Here is a 21,904-nt window from a genome sequence, read left to right as displayed (position 1 = left end):
TTCCAAGCGTTTAGAGGGTTGTGCACAATTCTTGTACTCTGTTAGGCGTCCTAATTCACTCCTAATGATATCGATGGAACGTTCCAGGCGGCGTTGCCACCAGGGTTTTTTGGTGGTGTTATTGGTACGGATATTGGTCACGTATATTTGCTGATTATGTACACGAAGTACTATCATTATTATTATTATTATTAAAAATATTATTATTATTATTATTATTATTATTATTATTATTATTATCATTATTATTATTATTATTATTATTATTATTATTATTATTATTATTATTATTATTATTATTATTATTATTATTATTATTATTATCTCGTTTCAGTACAGCAGTAATGCATCCAAACCCATGAAACAAAAATGAAATACTTATTTAAATTCTATTTATTATGATTGTTTCTCTCTCAGATTTGTTAATGTCAATTCATATTTATAAATGCCAATGAACAATCAACAATATCAATTAAAATTGACCAAGAAGAGTAGTTTCATACTAGATTACTTCACCAAAAATAAACTCATTGTTCCAATAATACATAATGAAATAAACATTGTGGACATCAAAAATCTTCAAATAATTTCAATTCTGACTCTTCCAACGTCCTCGTTGATTTCCAATCTTCTTCAGGGTAGTCGTCAAAATTACTTGAATCACCATCGTAACTTATTCTGGGAATTATGGGTGGCTGCAAAAATGATTCAAGTTAATAGATTCAATAAGAGCAAATTTTAAAATATAAGCGGATTTCGATAACCAAGTTATCGTTTTTAGAGAGAGACAGTGTACTTGTGAGTGTTGTTGTGACTATCACCAACGGTTCCAAAAATTCCAACTTAGTTAAGACAGTAAATGTAAAATATTATGTTATCATAAATAAATACTAAGTTGAATATATATGATATTCTAAAGTGTTTATAGTTTGCTTTGCAAGTAAACATACTTACAGTGAGTTTTCTCTGAACTACATCGTACCAGTCTATTCCTTTAAACCAACGATGCCTTTTGATATCATCAGCACCACACTAAAATATATAAATAAATTAGTGTGATAATCACCAAACAACAAAAGGAAAGAACTTGTAGGTATACGCTTTTGACAGAATGAGGTCATGACATATTCGGACGTTAAATTCATATACAAATTTGAATACGCTATCGGCTTCCGACCGTAGCAGACGTTTATCGATAATATTTATATCGATTGAATTTTTAAGAGATAAGAAACTAGTTTAAATCAACTGTTACTATCTACTATCATTGAATAAAATAGTTCAGTCAATGTGTGAATAAGAGTAAGATACAACAGTGAAGTGATAATGTTTCCACCAAGGAATGGGCCAGGAGCAAATGGTAAACGGTATCAACCTACAATGAAGTTTCCAAATGCAATACAAAACCAGCCAACATATCTAATGTCTCCATATCATCAAAAACAAATAAGCCAAATGAATACCCAATACTCACCAGTTTGTTTAAACCAACCAACAATTCTATTAGTACCCTTTTGATGCTTACCATCAACAATATCAAATACAACCAGTACTAATCCAACAAAACAAATTAAATTTCATCGATTGGTGTAGAACTCGGAAAACTGCTCTTTCTTACGTGGTGTTTGAGTTCTCTATAGGAATCACGTGTCTTTAGGAAATTTTTATTGTAATATTTGTTAAATCTTTATGAAAAATATGATATTGACATTGACAATTTGCTAATTTATATTGATCTATAGATCACATTCATCATGAATATCGAAAGGATAAAATCAACTTACTACTTGGTTCTAATAAGAAAAATTAATTTTTCCGTGGTCCCTACATCTCAAATATATAGCAGTAGTCAATTCAATTATTTGTAGTTTTATTAGAATTTACAAAATAGAGCTATAAATTTTAATTAAATTACTCAGATTACCAGTCAATTGAAATTTTACCATCTTCGTTTTTATGAATTTAGTATCAAGAAAAGGCAATGATTTTTCAGTATTCTCCTTTTCTATAGAAAATTATATATAGGGATCGAAACTACTGAAGTAAAATAATGAATTATCAATTTCATTACATGGAATAAAATTATATCATCTACATACTTTTTAATGAAGAATAATTTGAAGGGTAAAACAGATATTACAAATTCCAAGATATAATCCATTACATAATCTGCTAATGTAGGGGATAATGAGGACCCATTGGTGTTCCAAAAATTTGCTGGTAATTTTTATTCATATAAGAGAAATATGTATGGTTGAAAATTATTGTTATTAATTCTAATTGAGTTCCTTTATTAAGCTTGCAATTTCCACTTATATCACACCACTTTGTTGTAGAACTGTAAGGCACATATTCAAGTGAACATTACTAAAGTTGCTCCTAAGCTTTCTGGAATCTTTAAACAACACAATTTTGAAATGGCGTACAGTCAAACCCTTAATATTCAATCTATTTTTACTAAAGTAAAAGATAAAACACTAATCAACATAGTATATGAAATAACTTGTTTAAAATTTGACAAAAATTACATTGGTTAGTCGAAAAGGTCACTGATCAGTTGGATAACTTCCCACAAGAGTGACAGCAGATTATATCCTGATAGATGTTCATTAGCGACCCATGTCTATCATGATGGACACAATATGAATTATAAATCTGCCAAAATTTTGACAACTGAAAAAAACTACAAGAGATGTCTATTTTTAGAAACAACATATATTGCCCAAAATGATCAATGAATTAATATGGAAACTGATTTAAATAACCTTATTGTAATTTATGCATATCTTTTATATTTTTAAAAAACAAATTATATGAAAATTCAACGTCATTAACAACCAACAAAGCTCACCTAACCTTTAAGTTCCAACTTCACTTATAACGACCTATGAAATATATTGTTATTTATATTCAACCAATAAATGTTCTTAACGACCTGGCCTATTGAAATTTGTTTGTTTTCGATAAATTAAACAATCAATATTTAAATATCATTCATTGCAACTTATCCCTATCTAACATATAAAAATTCAACGTCATTCATAATCTAACCCATCAAAAAGTAATAAAAATTCCTATAGTAACCAGAATCAATATTTCAATTAATCAATATTTCTATTAACGTCAATTTGAATATTTAATTTTGAAACCTATGAATTTAAAAACTTTCACTCGAATTAATACAATTCAAAAACACCGAATATAAAATTAATTAATGTAAGTGAAGTTTTAGTATTGTTATACATTTATACATATTTCTTATAATGTTATATTGTATATGGCCATAATTTCAGTCCCAGACGATGAATACATAGGTATTCGAAAGCTAGAAATATATATTAAAGTTAGTCCACTTTGGTGTTTCATATTCCAATATTTTTTCATATTATTAGACCTTTTGATATATTAATGCATCTAAATGTTCTTGATTTTAGGTCTGTTCTGTTTTAAAATTTGTTTTTTTATAATTTTTAGAAGAAACATAAATCTAAAAAAAATTGAAAATTCACAATGCCTCCTTGCCCCCTAAAATATATGGTTTACCAAAACTGCATCAATGTGACATTCCCCTTCGACCGATTGTTTCAAGTATTCAAACTCCTCTCATCCCATTATCTAACTATTTAAAAAATATTTTGAAAAAAATTTTACATCAAAACAAATACTATATCACAAACACATGGGAATTCCTAACGAATATGTTTTTATTTTGTTAGATGTGGTTTCTTTATTTACAAGTAGTCCAATTACCATTGTGAAAAATATATTAATGTTAAAATGGGACAAAACTAGAGAATATACGGAAATACCTCAAAAAGAATTTATAAAATCTATAGAACTTACAACTTACAACAATATATTTCAAATATGAAAATGAAATAAACAAACAAATTGATGGTTGTGCTATGGGAGCTTCCATTTCAAGCGTTATAGCACAATTGGTAATGGAATATCTCGAGAAAATTCCATTCTTTTTTCGATATGTAGATGATTGCATTACTGCTGTACCAAAGAATTAAATTGAGAACATAAATAAAAAAATTAATTCTTATCATAAAAAACTTCAATTAACAATCGAGGTTGAGCAAAATAATAAAATCAATTTTCTTGATGTCACATTATATAAAATTAACAATAACATAAGAATAGAAAGGTATACGAAACCAACTTAGTCTTCAAGATATTTAAACTTCAATTCGTATCATCCTAAGTCAGAAAAAAGATCAGTGATAATAAGTTTGTCTGATAGATCTATCCAACTATCAAATACTGAATCTAGATGCTTAGCTATTCAAAAAGTACAAACTTCATTGAAAGAAAATAATTAATCGGAAAAAATGATGAATAACATCTGTTATGTTTTTTAAATTTATGTTTCTTCTAAAAATTATCAAAGAAAAATCAATTTTAAAACAGAAGAGACCTAAAATCAAGAATGTAGATGCATTAATATATCATGAAACACCATAACTAACTTTAATATATATTTTTAGCTTTCGAAACCTATGTATCCATCGTCTGGGACTGAAATTATGACCATATACAATATAACACTATAAGAAATATGTATAAATGTATAACAATACTAAAACTTTACTTACATTAATTAATTTGATATTAGGTGGTTTTCAATTTTATTAATTCGAGTGAAAGTTTTTAAATACATAGGTTTCAAAATTAAATATTCAAATTGACGTTAATAGAAATATTAATTAATTGAAATATTGATTCTGGTTACTACAGGAATTTTTATTAGTTTTTGATGGGTTAGATTATGAATGACGTTGAATTTTTATATGTTAGATAGGAATAAGTTGCAATGAATGATGTTTAAATATTGATTGGTTAATTTATCGATAACATTAAATTTCAATAGGCTGGGTCGTTAAGAATGTAGCTGAATATTTATTGGTTGAATATAAATGACTATATATTTTATAGGTCGTTATAAGTGAAGTTGGAACTTATAGGTTAGGTGAGGTTAGGAAGAACATTAGATGCATTATATGTATATATATATATATATGTATATATATATATATATATATATATATATATATATATATATATAAAGAGTTACCAAATATTACAATAAAAATTTCCTTCCCAAAGACACCTGCTTTCTACAGAAAACTCAAACACCACATAAGGGGACGAAAAACATAGTTCGCAATACGTACGAATTGAAGGAAGATAGAGCAGGATGAAATTTAAGTCAAAATTGAGAAAAATAGACATAAGGTAATGAAGTTTATAATTGTCAGACACAGAATAAGTAGGGAACCACTATCTTTATTTTTCATCGATCTTGAACCACAAAATAATAAACAGATATTTATACTTCAATATATACATCATTGTAAGTTGAGAGTAGAACCACCAAAAATTAAAAGAAATATACCACAATGCACACGCCTTGGTTATATTAAAACATATTGCACAAAACCATATAACTGCGTCAAATGTGCTGGATCACAGTTGTACACACTGTAACGGAGACCATCCTTCCAATTACAGACAATATTCTGTTTATCGTATAAATGCCAGATGCAACAGAAATACAAAACAAAGAATTACCCAAAATCTAATTACTAATCCTAATGGAAACTTAGCTACCCACAAACTCCTATATAAATAGAGTTACTTATAGAGTCGGAAACACAAATACTAGTAAGAACAATAATAATAATGAACTAGATAAACTATCAGATATTCTAAACGAATTCAAAAATTCACACATAAAGGCCGATCACTAATATCTATTATGCAAAAAAATAACTAAACTATCTATAAACGGGTGAGTCAACATACTGGCCTACGGACGTCAACAAGATTCCAGATCTGGTAAACTTTGCTATAATAAAGGAATTGGTGACTATAAGAGTGCAATAGAGTTAAACTTCGATTTAACGTCAGACCATAGCCCAATAATAATAACTATAAGTACACATGTAATATGGAGAACAACACCTCCTAAGCTAACAACTAAAGAGAGAAACTGGGATGCTTTTCAAAATCTGATAAATACAACCATTAGTCTAGATATCAGAATAAAAGAGAATCAAGATATTGAGCAAGGTCTAGACGATCTAACAACAGTTATACAAAAAGCAGGGTGGGAAGCAACACCACTACGCCAAAAAATATAAAAGAAAACTATAACATTCCCCTTTACATAAGAGAACTTGAAGCAGAAAAAAGAAGAGCACGACGTATATGGCAATATACTAGAAATCCCTTGAACAAAATAAACTACAACAGAATAAGTCACAGACTAAATAGAGCACTATATAAAGCAAAGAATGAATCTTTCAACACTCATGTTTCGAACCTTCCTCGCGGAGATCAATTTATTTGGAAAGTTACAAAAAAATTTAAACGACGGACAGTAATCAACTCAGCTTTAGTTAAATCAGATATGACATGGGCTCGTACAAACTTAGAAAAAGCCACAGTTTTTGCAGAACACCTTTCAAATGTATTCTCAGCTCCAGATAATAACGATGAAAATATAAAAAGTTATCTAGGAGCACCATGCCAATTATCTCGACCATTGATGACATATAGCCCGTCGAAAGTTCGACAACAAATAAAACTTCTAAATCCCAAGAAAGCTCCTGGGTATGATATAATAAAAAGGGAACTACTACAGAAGCTACCAAGAAAAAAAGTGGTGCTGTTAACAATAATCTGTAATAGTATATTATGCCTCTGATACTATCCAATACAATGGAAGTATGCCCAGGTTATTATGATTCAAAAACCTAGCAAATCCGCAATAGAAGCTATTTCAAATCGCCTTATAAGCCTACGTCATATAATGTCAAAAGTACTAGAAAGATTATTTCTACGTAAAATCCAAACAGTTGTTCCCATAAACGAACTCATACCACAGCATCAACTGCATTTTAAAATCTTATATCACCGACCGCTACTTTCAAATCAAAGTTGAAGATACCTACTCAAATTACCAAACGATAGAATCTTGAGTACATCAGGGTAGTGTTCTACGCCCATTTCTATATCTGATATTCACAGCAGACGTTCTAAGCACAGATGATACATTCATAGCAACATTTGCAGACGACAGGGCAATCGTGGCAATAGATGTAGCTGCAGAAAAAGTACAAAATCATCTAAATTTGTTACAACACTGGCTCCATCAGTGGAAAATCAGAGCAAATAACATTCACAACGAGAAAATTGTTTGTCCGCAAATGTTCATCAATAATATTCTCATTCCGATAAAACCAGTTGTCGAGTACTTAGGTTTGCATTTAGATGAAAAACTTACATGGAAAACACATATCAAAATCAAGAGAAATCAGTTAGATTTGAAACTAAAAAATATGCACTGGCTACTCCAGCAGTAGGTCTCAAATAAGACTCAAAAATAAATTCCTCAACTACAAAACTATATTCATACCAATCTGGTCATATGGAATAGAGCTATGGGGCTGCAGTAAACCTTCAAATACGAAAATACTTCAAACATTCCAATCCAAAGCACTCCGTATGTTGAGTAGAGTCTCCTGGTACTAACCAAACAATTATTCATAACGATCTGAAGATCTCACTAATCCAAGATGTGATAAAGAACTTCTCCACAAGATACAAAATTCGATCCAATGACCACAACAATGAATTAATAAATAATCTATCCAACCAGCCACTAGCAAAGAGAAGATTGAATAAAATATGGCCAGAAGATCTCCCACAATAAATACTCACAAAGAGTACCGTCAATGGATGGTTCTTGACTCACTTTAGTAACTTATAGACAATTTACTTATTACCCTGCTCATAGATTAGTGCTGTATATTATTAATAAAAAAAATTTGCAAGTTTGAAATTGTTCACAAAAATTGAATCATGAGAATAATTATTATTCCATTAACTTTTTTATTTACATATACAGCCATTAGTAGACCAAATCAATAAGGATATTCATGCATTTTGAGTTTATTTTGAGAGTCGATAAAAAAGTAAAAAATAAAACCTTCAACTTTACGGCATTCACTTATTCGAACAATATAATTTGTAATGAGAGCTCGCAAAATCCACTACTGCATTTCATAGCAAATATTTTATTGTCCCAGAAAAATGGGTCTATTATCATAAACTTTAGATTTTGAATAACTCCACAATCGAAACTCTTTAGTAGTCAAATCAGGTAGCTTGTTAAAATCGCAAAGGATGTATGTAAGGTTACCGCGACCATGTTCTGTAGCTGTAACCAGAATGCAATGGCCTCACATACTTGAGTTTCGGATTCTTCTGAAAACAAGACGTTGATTAACGTCGCAAATAGCAAAATTGCCTAGTTTATAAACTTGAATGTGGCACCTACACACCTACATTTTACATATTTACTACTTTTCTAGAATGACTGCTGGATGTTGATTCCTTAGTGTTTAAACGGTTTCTTTCAATATGTTAATGCATTTTGAGATGATGCTTGATCTCTAAGTATTTCAATCGTATTATCAGTAATGAAATAATTCGAATATAATAATGACTGAATTCAGAAGAGTAAGAATATCTACTTGCATATCACCCGATGCTTTTAGGCATTCAGTTGAACACAGTAAAGTTTCTTTTGATTCAACTATTTACAAAATATAATTTCACACTTGAGATAAGCGTATATGCGTAATCAAACATCTAGTTTTTATATTATTCTAATTTAAAAATTAATCAATGTTCAAGTGTTTTCGTTATCTTTTTCCAATTATCCTGTGAAACACCACTATTACGCAACATTTTATTCAATATATTTTACCTTCACATTACAACAAATTTAAATTAGTTATAAAATATATGAATTGATGATCTGAGTATCAGATTTTCTTCCAAAATCAGCCTAAATCTTTTATATTGGATATTCTTTGTATAGTGTATACTTACTTACTTATCCGAATTGATGTACTAGGAATATAATTGATAATAGTGAAATAGGTTTCTAGGACGTCAGTTCGTTTTTGGTTTTATCTGGTTTAATATAATAATCACCTAAGCCATCTTCCATATATCAGAATTTCGTACCTAGACTTCTAGCTGCATTAATCATCTTTTTTGCAGGTTTTTTGATTGTTTATGAATAACTGTTGCTAAATAATTGAATTGAATTTTTTATTTAAAACTTGTATTGGAATGAATAAAGTTTAATCAATGTAACAATCTGAGTCACTGCAAGTGAGATAGATCAAAGTTAATATTCTGAGTGTTCAAAAAATATCTGATTTCCATATAAACTATAAAATGTGAATGACTTTTAATAGATAAATGTTCACAAGTTTTTCGTAGTAGCAACATAGTTTTGTATACTTTTTTTGGAAGTAACCCAACCGTATAACCTAAATTTGCATACTTCACTACTTTTACATTCCACCTATGATAGATGGTTAATAATAATATGTTAATTTTTTAAAGCGGTTTGAATAATATTTTTTTACCTTCATGTTTCCCAGTCTTTTCGTTCTGTCTTGTACTAATAATTTTTTTATAAGATCCTTGGCGACTGTATCTAGATGTCTAGGCCACTCGATTTTACCACTGAGAATTTTTTCGTAAATACCAAATGGGTTATCATCGTAAAATGGAGGGTAACCAGCTAACATTTCGTAGATCAGAACACCTGAAAGCACATGTTCATAATAATAATTAGATTTTTAGATTCAGATGAGATAGAGCGTAAAGGAGATACTCGTTTCCTTTATTTCATTGCAGAAACGACAATAGCTGTCAAGAGTTTCTTCGATGCTCTTTAAGTGGTAATTCACAAGACGGTATCCAGTGAGCACAACTATTTCCTTAGTTCGTCTTTGGTTAATAAAAGGAATTTTTGGGTCCAGTTAGTAGAATGAGAGAGAAAACTCTTCGATTTTTTCAGAGTTGAGGACTTACTTCATGTTGCTTATTTCCTCTTGTAATAATAATTATAATAGCGATCAAAAAGTTGTATTAAAAATAGTTAAAACAGTAATAACAAGTCCCATGCCAGAGTTTCATTTAATTTAAATCAATGAAACTATTAACAGTTTCTTTTTATTTCGAATTAATGTGGAAGTATTTACCTAAAGCCCACCAATCAACTGCTTTATTGTGTCCTTTGCTCTGTATAATTTCGGGTGCCAAATATTCAGGTGTACCACACAATGTCCAAGTTCTATCTGTGAGTTTTTTGGCGAATCCAAAATCTGTTATTTTTAAATGACCATCTTTGTCTAGCAATAAATTTTCGGGCTTCAAATCTCTATAGACTATACATTTTGAATGGAGGTACTCCAAAGCTGAAATTATTTCTGACGAGTAAAAATTGGCCATGGATGACGTAAATCTGCCAGCATTTCTGAGGTAAGAAAATAGTTCTCCACCGCAAACGTATTCGAACAGCATGTAAATACAGATTTCGTCCCTGTCACACCATAACCTAAAACAATGGGAAAGTTTTATATTGCTTTATATAAAATAATCTTCACGTGTATGTCGTTACTTGGAATTTGATAAAATTTGACTTTTTCATAGCCTGAGTCGGCATATACACGACAGATGAAAGCTATTTAAGCTGAGTATAAAAAAATACACCACGTGAATGTGAATCTATATTACAAAATGGTTAGGTATATAACGAAATAACGTCTAGGTTTAATGTGGTTTATATAGCGGAAACATAAGTTACAAGTTTTGATTCATTTTATTGATGAAGCGATGAAGTCATAAGAAGCCAAAAAGTGTATGCCTATACATCCTATAAGGATGTAGAAGTGTGCATCTATCTTATGAATATAGTTCTTTAATTGCGTCTTATTCTTCAAAAAATTCAATAAAAATGATCTAGCACAAGTTGAAAATTCTGAGAGCCAGTGAAATCCAAAACTATCGACTAGTTCTGTGATGTAGTTGTGTATACATCGAAGCCCGACAAGCCTACAATCTTCCCTGCGCACTGCTATTACGGTCGCGCAACGACGAAGATAGCAAGCACTGTAGAAGTTTTCTTTGTGACTCCTTATAATTTTTCGTGAACTTTCGGGAAGAGCTAAGTAATGCTGTATTTATATTGTAATACTTTGATACCATACATTTTTAATGCTTATATAATGCAGAATTAATGTCAGAATACGTTTTTATCTACTATAATAATTTCCATATAATTTTGATGTAAAAAAATAAAATGATCAAGTTTGTTAATTTCGCAACAGGGGCGAAATTGTGAATTATGTATATTATGGTTTAAATACATTAACTTATTTTAACCTCAACAAAAGAGTTATGTATGATGTGATGTATGTGCGTTGGTTATGGGATTTTATATCCTAAGCGAAAATATCGATTTTAATTAAATTTAAATAATTTAAGTTTTTTTCCGCATCAACTCCGCAGGATTATTACTGAGTAATTGAGGTTTAATACATTCGATCTTTAAATCTAGATTTTATTACTAAGTTTGTAGTCTTTCAGGTAGTTCAAGTTTCTTTGGGTCTTCTTAAAGTAGCATTTCCAGTGAATGTGGTAATTGATTCAATTTCGTTCCTTGACATATTTAAAACAGTCAATTAAGAGGTGTTTCACTGTTAACTTACTATTGCACATCCCACATTTTATTGGTTTCTGATCTCCCGCTAGTTATGTGCGAGTATTTGTCGATTCTTAGACTTATTGATTTCTACTTATAGTGGTGATCATTTTTAGCAGTTTCGTAAGGTTCGTGTTGATTCCGATTTGCTATTCCTTACCATTTTTCTTGGATTTTCTTCTTAAAATATGCTTTGAAAGTGAGTAGTACCTTCTTAATATGAATGTCAATAGGATAGTTGGGATATTGTTGGCAAATTGCCGTTACTGAACTTTGGGTATCTCCTATTATAACGATATTCTTGGATTCCAATTTTCAGAAATTCCTTAAGTGCTTCTAGAATGACAAATAGTTCAGCAGAGTGGATAGATAAAATAGGAAGGAGTACAAAGGATTTCGACAGGTTTTCGGAGTAGAGGGCTGCTCCAGTTTTATCTTGGTTTTTTGAAGCATCTGTGTATACCTTATAAAAGTTGTATTTACTTACGTGGTTTTTTCCCTATTTTCATATATTTTTTATTTTCTGTATGTTTTTCCAGTCTGTAATTTCTTGCTTCTTTTTCTAATTTGTTGATCACCTTTATTAATTCCTTCTGTCCATTTGATATGATAGTTACATCTGTGTTACGTCTGTTATAATGTTCTTATTCTGTAATACTGCGATTCTCACAATTCCTTCCAATATTATATTGAATAGTGTTGCTGATATTGGGTCTCCCCGTTTGACACCTTTGTTTTTGTGTACCTTTTCTGATGTTGTGCTTTGGAATTTCACTTTAATATTACTCTTACTTAGTATTATTTCTATTAATATTCTTGGAATTCGTTGTCTTTCTAGTTCTTCTGTTATTTCTTCTCTTTTTATTGAATCGAAGTCAATGAAAACTATATATATTTCTCTTTTGTATTCCACTGTCTTTTCTATTATTTGGTCTATAGTGTCGATTACGTCCTGGTCTAAAGCTGTTTTGATAATCCCCTAGTTCTTTATCTGCGAGTTCTTTCAATCTTTTGTATTAAATTTGCCAATATCTTATTGCGATATTCAGCAGGGTTATGGCTCTATAATTTTCACATATATCTTTATTGAATTTCTCAAATATTTATGTGGTTATGCATGTGCTCCACTCGTCTGGGATTTTGATTTGTTTTCATATCTGCTCTAGTTGATGGATATGTTCACTTAGTTTTTCTCCACCATATTTAAGAAGTTCCGTTTCTATTCCATCTTCTCCTGGGGCTTTATCATTTCGGAGATTTCTTATTTTGTCCTGCACCTCATTTTCTGTGGGACATTTTACCTTGTCCTCTTCTTCCTCTGTTAACTTCATTTCTTTATTTGCTTCGATTTTTCCTTTTTGTTCATCGTTTTTGTTCAGCCATTTTGTTCTCGCTCTGTTTTTTGTTTTCTTGCCTTCTCACACTCTTGGTCATACTTTTTTATCTGTCTTTTTTCCTTTTTCCCTGTTCAGTGTCCATTCTGCCGTTTTTGCAATATATCTTTTTATTTTTCTTTACGTTTCCTTAACATATTTTTGTCTATTGAATAATTTTCCGTTTTCCGTATATTCTTCTTGATATTTTATTCTATTCTCTTCTTCTTCTAGTTTTCCTGCGTCCCACTTTTTTCTACTTTTATTTATTTCATAATATATACTAGGTTTTTATTATTACTAATTATTTTTAATTACTAATTACTTATTATTTATTACTAGATAGTGGTCTGTGTCAGCTTGTGCTCCTCTGTATGTGATTGTGCCAGGTGTTTTACTGCTAATTCTCTTTGTGGCTAAGATTTGATCTATTTGGCTTTCGGTATTTCCTCCTGGGTGACTTCATGCTGCTTTATGTTTTTTAGGGTGTTCAAACTTGGTTGATAAATACATCAAATCCATTATTTCTGCCACTTGGCCTAGCCTGTGTCGTAAGTTTCATGATTGATCGTTCCTTTTTAATTTCCTATCACTCTTCGTAGGTAATTTTCTTTTCCTAGTTGCACATTTGCATCTCCAAGTAACATTATCACCACTCTCTTTAATTTTTCCTCTCCTTCTTGACTTAACTCTTAAGTCATCTATTTCTTTTTCTTGTGCCGTTTGGTATATATATAACATATTTTTTATTCATTTTCAGTCTCAAAGTTGCTATTCTTCCATTTACTGGTCTATGCTATTTTCCATGTCCTTCCTCACGTAGAATCCTACTCTCTATTTCCGCTTTTATAAAGATAAACAAAAGTACTTTTCGATCCAAGGAAAATTTAATTAATAATCAAGTGTTTTTAATAATTTTTATTGACCAAATTAAAATATATTTATAACTTTTTGAAAATAACTGACATTTTAACTTATTCCTAAAAAAAAAGAAATATCAATACATATGTTACCTAAGTTTTTTAAATTTTAAATGCAAGTCATGTAGTTTCCATGAGAACCTTGTGCTTGAATACATTTTGAAAGATCTTCAAACCTCGTTTGAATGCTTGTCAAGGAGCACCTCATATCTATTTCAGGATTTAACTTGTTCCGGTAATTGTTTTTGATTCCACACAGAGCCGAAAAACCAGCCTCCCACATATATGTTGTTGAAATGGGCAATAATACTTTTAGGGCTTCTTTAACAATTATTGGCATTTCGGTTTTTAATTTTAACCATAAAGCACATTAAGATTCAGTGTTTTTGTAGAAATTGTATCGAAGTGCTTGGTCACTTTGAATTTTTATTAATTGTTCTTGAAATTGATTAATATTAACAAATTCCTCATGCAAATCACTTACATCAAAATTAAATGGCATTCGAACCCAATTATATTTGAAAACATCGTCTGCAGGGAAATATCGATCAAAGTCTGCTATTAGTTTTTCCAAATGATTAATAATAATTTTCTGTATTTCAAAATCTGTGATATCAATATTATTGTCTTCTACAAGTAAATTAAGAGTCGGCAATGAAGCAAGTTTCTTCACTTCAACCTTATTTCTCCATAATTTGAGTTTATTTTTAAAACATGTAATTTTTTCAGTTAATTCAATAATAGTATGATTACGTCCTTGCATAAACGTATTTAGATTATTTATTTCAAATAAAATATCTGAAAAATAAGCAACTTGAGTAATCCACTTCAACTCGGAGAATTTAGATGCTAATGGGTGTTCCTTTTCTCTCAAAAAAATTCGAATTCTGTCCGCAATGATAATACTCTTTGAACAACTTTGCCCCGAGACAGTCATCTAACTTCAGAATAATATAATAAATGTTCGTATTCTGCACCAAATTCGAAACACAGTTCGCGAAAAATTTTTGATTTGATAAAATTGACTACCGCAACAATTTCATCCAAAACGATACATAATTCGGATGATAATTTTTTTGAAGCAAGATTTTATTTATGTAACAAACAATGAATCGATATAATTTGTGGATTCATTTGTTTTGCTCTCGTCGAAAATCCCTTTTGAGATGCTGTCATGGCAGCTGCACCGTCGGTGCAAATACTGAAACACTGATTCCAATTTTAGTCCTTAAAAAACGAATCGAGCATTTATTTATAGCAGAAATAAGTTGATTCTTAATATCAAATGACATATCATTAATTCGTAAATGAATTGTATCATTTGATAATGCTATCTTTTGTAATTTCTTTGAACTTTCATCTCCGCACATGATAGGTGCCATGTCAATGGCAGCAGGAATTATAAGTTATTCAACAATATTATGGGGTTTCTTTTGTCTTGCAATATGCCAAGCCACATAAAAAGAAGCAAGTGTAGCTTGTTTGGCAGAATTTATAAAACCATTACTACTTGGTATATCCAAACGCTGTCTTTTTAAATGGGCTTCTTTTCTTTCGAAGAAAGTACGATCTTTTCCGTCAAAGGATAACTTTTTATGTTTTGCATCAAAATGTCTTTTAAGTTTGTTCGGTTTCATCGATTCATTACTCAATATTTCACTGCACAACACGCATTGCGGCTTGTTCACTCCTCGATCATAAATGCAAGTAAAACCTAATTCTAAAAATGCTTCCTTGTATTCACGTTTTGCCATTATTAGGGTGATTACAATTTTACAATACGCACTGCAGCTTGATCACTCTACTATTATAATAATAATTAATGCTTGTATTCACGTTTACTGAGTCTGCGCGCATGCAAAGCAATGGGGTGCGTATTACCAACACCTCCTAGAAGAGAAAGCTTCAGGACAGAAATTGGACCGTCCAATTTGGACGTCACTTCCGGAAGGCCATTCGCGAAGAGCGGTAAAACCGAAACATTGTATTAGGGAATAACTCTTCTGGGAAGTGTTGGTATTACTTATTATTTGGTGTATTACTAACTTTTTTGGTTCGACTCAGCGCGATCCAAAATTGTGTCGCGAAGCATATTTCTTCTAACCCATAGGTTAAGAACCGCTGCTCTGTTTATTGCTGTTTAATAAAAAGTTAAAGTGGAATTCTTACTGTTTGTTTTCATTCACTTTGGAATTTAGACTAATTGGTTTTAACTGCTTATTTCATTTATCATATCGGAAAACACGACTGTACACTAAGTCGCGACGGTTCGATAAGGAATCAATAATTTAAGTTTAAGATAAACAATTTTTTGTTGTTTCGTTGAAACTAAATATAATATAATAAATATATACAAACTCACCAACATAAAATTGAGATAATATAGCAAAAAATATTATTTCCGTTTTAGATGGGCCAATCTGTGTCAAAAAAAGAAGACGTCATGGGCTCCCGAAAATTTGAAGGCAGCACTTGAGGCTATACGAAACGGAAGTAAAATAAAGACAGCTAGCTCTCTGCTAGAAACTTCAGTATCTCTGAATCAACAATTAGGGGATCGACTTGAGTTGGGAGAAAATTATGACACTCCATGGGGAAAAAGAAGAAGACAAAGAAACATTATTACTCTAATGGCAAAGACGTTTAATGGGATAACTTATCAACAGTTGCATAAATTGGCATATGATTTTGCCGTTGCAAAAAAACATTAAAAATATTTTTTCGTCAGAGAAAACGATTGCTGGGAAATGTTGGATGTACTCCTTTTTAAAAAGAAATCCCGGAATTTCTTTAAGGTTTATCTAACCACAAGCCACAATAGGGTTTTGGGATTTAATAAACCCGAAATAGACATTTTGTCAATAACCTAAAGATACTCATGACACAGCATAATTTTCCAGCCAATCGAATCATTAATGTTAATGAGACTGGAAGCAACAACATTCAAAATCCAGGTATAATTATGCTCCAACACGACTAAAGCAAGTCGGGAAAGTTACAATGCAGACCGTGACCTGGACGCATATTCGTATCGGACGTAGCTTATTTCACAGTGGAAATGCACGAACTATGTTTATATCGGACGCGCCTTATTGCGCAATACTGTGCAATATCAGTTGTTCGATACGGTCTAATGCGCTGTTGAAATTAGAGACACAGAGTTTAGATCTTAGAAAAGATTATCGTAAGATAATAAAATGTAAAAATGAACTTGAATAATTTTCAAAAACATATATTACGTAGTAGAATATATCAGCTTTAACATAATTAAGAAGAAAATTTCTTAGAAATTTATTATCGCCTAAGTTAATATTTAAATTTACGCATGCATTTAGTGAATGCGAAGCTTTCCTTCTTTTTTTTGCGAGGCTTTGCACTTTTCTTAGGCTTAGCAGCGTCTTTTTTCCACTCGATAAAGTTTTCCTTTTAGCGATAGACGTTGGCTGCACGCTTATCTTTTTGCCTTTTCTTTGGGTTTTTCTAACTGTTTCTGTGTGCTACATTGTTGATATTTGAACATTTGAAGAAGTTCACTCATTAAATTTGAAGATGATGTAATTTTTTTATCATTTGATGTAGTACATGAATTTAGTGCTGTTGAGAAACCAAGAGGGTCGTCCTTTAACCCTTCCATTACATCATGATCAAATTTTTTCAAAAATTTAGACAAATTTTCTTGTACAATTGATATAATTTTCTCCGTATTCAATTCATTTTCCTCTGGATTCTCGCTTGCTATTTCAGGAGGGTTTATTGCCTTCTCTGTTGGTGTGTGTCATATTTCGCTTTGACGTGTCGGGATATTTTCATTTGAAACGTTTGAAAGTTGTAATGGCAAAGAAAGTTCCTTTTGAGGTTTAGATCCAGTAGATCCATACAATAATAGTTTATTTTCGTGGGTAAGGTAGTTACATACTGTTTCAAATCCATAATGACTAATAATAAAACATTGATGCTTACATCTTTTGCCATTCTCTCCAACATAACAGCTACACATCCCAACACTCATATCAACAAAGTACTCTTTACAACTACTATTGCTTTTTACGGTAAACTGCAAATCATTTAATTGCTGTACCTTTTTTAGATTTACATCGGCGTTGAAGGGTAAAACCTTTTAATACTGACACTGTTTATCCTATTGAAAATCAAGTCTAATATTCGGAATCAATTTTGGTGTTAATATATTTTGCGTAATTTGAAAATTTGCATTGTGTTTTGAACGTTTCTAAACTTGAATCCAGTTCTATCTGAGTTTTTGAATAGAAAATGTTTCTGAATAGTCGGTAATGTTCTTGGCGTGATTCCTTTGGAATACAATTTTTTGCATTGTTTAACCGCTTCCAAACAGAGTTTAAAACATGAAATATACAAAGAAGCATAGTTGAAGAGGGCCAGTACTTCTGAAGAACTTTTCTCTCAGTCATATCATCATCGGTTATTATGAGTTTGGGATTTAATTTAACTAGACTAACTTCATTTATATTTTGATCAGCTAAGTCAAACACTTCTTCTTTTTGACTTGTAGCAATAATGCATCCCAATGGTATACCTCAAGCAACGGAATGTGTCGCAAAAAAGTAAATCTTATGATTTTGAACATCACAGTTGCTGCTGGCGTCCACAAATAAGATTTCTGACGATTGCCAAATTTTCTCGCTCGCTCTTTTCATTAATGGGGTACAAAACGATACTGCGTAGTGATCTTCGATTTGGCTAATCTTGAAAGAAACCCCTGTCGCTTTACTAAGATTTTCCTCCAATTTCTCTAACATATTTTCTCCTGCTCATTCTCCATAGGTAGTTGTAAAATGTCGCCTCCATAAATTTTCGAAATCGGATTTTTTGGAACAGTAATAACGATCTGTTGACAAACTGTTATACTTTTCGTCAAATTCCTCCGTCTTCTTGAAACAAAAGCTATGGTAAGCCGAACCCTATAAAGATATTTTATGACTTCCATTTTAGTGTCTTCGCCTATAGGTCCCTTAGTTAATGCCGCAGCGCTGTCAGTAGTGTGATTATGTGTCAATATAAACTCACACAGGGCCATTCGCTTGCAAGATTGTTAGGACATTTGGCCCGAGATCTTCTTTTTGGAACATGACAAATTGCTATAATTTTAGCTGGACACCCTATGTTTTTAGATGGATGGGTCCGCTTTCTGGGTTGATTCAACTTATTTACAATGGTTTTCAAATGGCAACGATAATCTCTCCTAAAAACATATTTTATGTTAATGGAGTTATGTGCGCATCATGCATGTCTCAACTCACCACTGATATTGCGCACTTCTGTGTAGTATCGCTCGTTCGATTATGTAAGTAGCTTCGGTTTGATTCGGTTGAATTCGATATGCAGTAAGCTACGCCCGATACGAATATGCGGCCAACACTTCACAGTTGTCTGTGCACTTAGCGCAACAGGAACATATATGTTCCTCCGATATTTATTCATCCACGGCAGGGAATTAAATCTTTCCCAAAAATGTGTGACAGACCGGGTTCTATGAATACTCTAAATCTGAGTGGATAAATGATAACTTATTTTCATTCGAATTGTTAAATTAACCAAAATCTTAAAATAACTATACAAATTATTATTATTACTGAAGATAGTCCAATTTTCGTATGGCTTTGTGGATTTCCTATCTAGGTTTTATGTTGTTAGCAATTTTATGAATTTCGTAAAGATGTTAAAAATATATTTCACTTCAATTTGGTGACTTATACATTTGACTATTAGAAAATTTAAAATCTAATTTGGGCAAAATGATTGATTTTCCTTTTTCAGCTTGTACATCAATTGAAAATATTTCGTATTCTACTTCAATTTTACAATTTTTGGAATCCTAATGATTGATGGGTTTCTTATTTCTAAATAACGGTCTGAAGCACATTTCGATAACACTTTAGTTTCTGAATTTGGAATCACTAGAATTTCATTATTAGTCACTTATATTCAATGATAGTTTCTTGGAGGCTCATATCACTAACATAACAGTTTGTAGTAGAGCGGCTATTTAACACTGCTATAGTACAATTGTCGCTGAGCTTAAATTTCTCCTTTAATATTTTTTTCCAAACAGAAAATTCTTCTTTAATTAATATAACTTCTTCTAGAGTCTTGGCCAAGTAGGGTAGTGAAGGAATGAATATTTTTTCATTCTAGATAACAGGATAAAAATGGAAAAATTCAGTGGTTTGGGATTTTAGTATGGGTATATGGGTACCAAGGATTATTTTGGAGTTGGAAAAAGTTACTCAATAGAAAGATATAATATGTCAAAATATTATTAAATTCTGCAATTTCTTCTTCTTCATAAAGAGTTCGTAAATATTTTATCATTTCTATAATTTCTTGGCAAGAGATTACTGAACTATGAATTGTATTCAATTTGGAAAACGTTACTGCGTTTTCAATATTATTAATTAATGTAATTGGATTTTGAAAATCCAGATTAATTTGCATATATATATATATATATATATATATATATATATATGGATATATATGGATATATATATATATATATATATATATATATATATATATATATATGGATATATATGGATATATATATATATATATATATATATATATATATATATATATGGATATATATGGATATATATATATATATATATATATATATATATATATATATATATATATATGGATATATATGGATATATATATATATATATATATGGATATATATATATATATACATATATATATATATATATATATATATATATATATATATATATATATATATATGGGAACGTGGCAATGTAACACAAAAGTGGACTAACTTTAATATACTTTCCGAGCTTTCGAATATATACATAAAAGAATTTGAAAGCATTTGAAGAAATGTGCCTTCTACGTTGAAACGACTTTTATTCTAATACGAATATTCAATTCTGAACATTCTATACACTAACTTAATATCACTATTGAATTTTAATACAATTTTCTACATATTTTAGGAATGCTGTATATTTAATATTTAATTTTATTTTCTGTTTTATTCAAATCAATGAATTTGTATTTTTAGACTAATATAAGTTATATTACATATAAAATTTGGACAATGTAAATTTTGGAAGGTAATATCGTTGTTTATTGTATTTTTCGTTTGTATACTATAAATATAGATTTTTTCAAATTTGTGTATATATTATTTTTTGTTTGTGTGTGTTTTGTAGTTTGTGTGTGTGTGTGTTTACAAGCTCTTGTCCACAAATTGTTAACAACTTTTTGGCAATAAAGCATTTTTCTCTTTTTTCATAGGGTCAGCGAAGCGAACGTGGAGCTACGCTACTTCTAGATCGGCATGTGCGATTTAGTTCAATTTCACGTTCTGTATATATTTTTTTGTTGGTATATATATATACATATATATATATATATATATATATATACATATATATATATATTTAATTGTTATTTAATGGCTTAAAAAACGTCGAAACGTGAAACATTTTTTCAATTTTGAAATAGAAGAGACCTAAAATCAAGAATTCAGAATGGAATTCAAAATTCAATATCCAATATTTCTATCAAAGTCAATTTGAATATTGAATTTTGAACTCTATGAGTTTAAAAATTTTTACACGCTTTAATAATATGAAAATCACTAGAAATCTTAATTATTTCTCAGAAGATGAATACATAAGTATTCCGAAAGCTCGGAAAATATATTGAAGTTAGTCCACTTTGGTACTTTGGTGTTTCCTTACCACGTTCCCAATAAAAAACTACTCATAATATATAGTAAGGTACATACTTGGAAAAATATCAAAAATCGATGATGCGATATTAAAAAAATTGATCGTTTTTCTTTATATAACGATATTTTTTGACCTTCCCTAATTTGTAGCTCTAAGACTGTTTTCATTTTGGTCATTACGACTAGAGGGTAGTAGTTTATAGTTCAAAACAATCTAACAATCTTTTTTATACATGAACCATGATACATTTATCTAATCTTTATATTGTAAAGATCCTAGACACGCTGGTAGAAT

The 21,904-nt window shown here is 30.4% G+C and overlaps 1 protein-coding gene across 2 annotated transcripts in view; it reads right to left on the bottom strand.

Annotated features, from left to right (window-relative positions):
- Nucleotides 1-377: 377 nt before the first annotated feature.
- LOC130442894 (cAMP-dependent protein kinase catalytic subunit 3) overlaps nt 378-21,904 on the bottom strand; it is a 99,065-nt gene continuing 77,538 nt past the window's right edge. For both annotated transcript variants that reach the window (XM_056777291.1, XM_056777290.1), the window contains 4 exons: nt 10,077-10,432; nt 9,456-9,637; nt 955-1,032; nt 378-695 (listed from right to left, as the gene is read on the bottom strand). In XM_056777291.1, the coding sequence (XP_056633269.1) occupies nt 570-695; nt 955-1,032; nt 9,456-9,637; nt 10,077-10,432 (742 nt within the window). In that variant the 3' untranslated portion in view covers nt 378-569. The remainder of the gene's footprint in view (nt 696-954; nt 1,033-9,455; nt 9,638-10,076; nt 10,433-21,904) is intronic.

Source organism: Diorhabda sublineata, chromosome 4, assembly GCF_026230105.1.
Source record: "Diorhabda sublineata isolate icDioSubl1.1 chromosome 4, icDioSubl1.1, whole genome shotgun sequence".
NCBI classification, from domain to species: domain Eukaryota; kingdom Metazoa; phylum Arthropoda; class Insecta; order Coleoptera; family Chrysomelidae; genus Diorhabda; species Diorhabda sublineata.
This window is presented reverse-complemented; position numbering and strand designations above follow the sequence as displayed.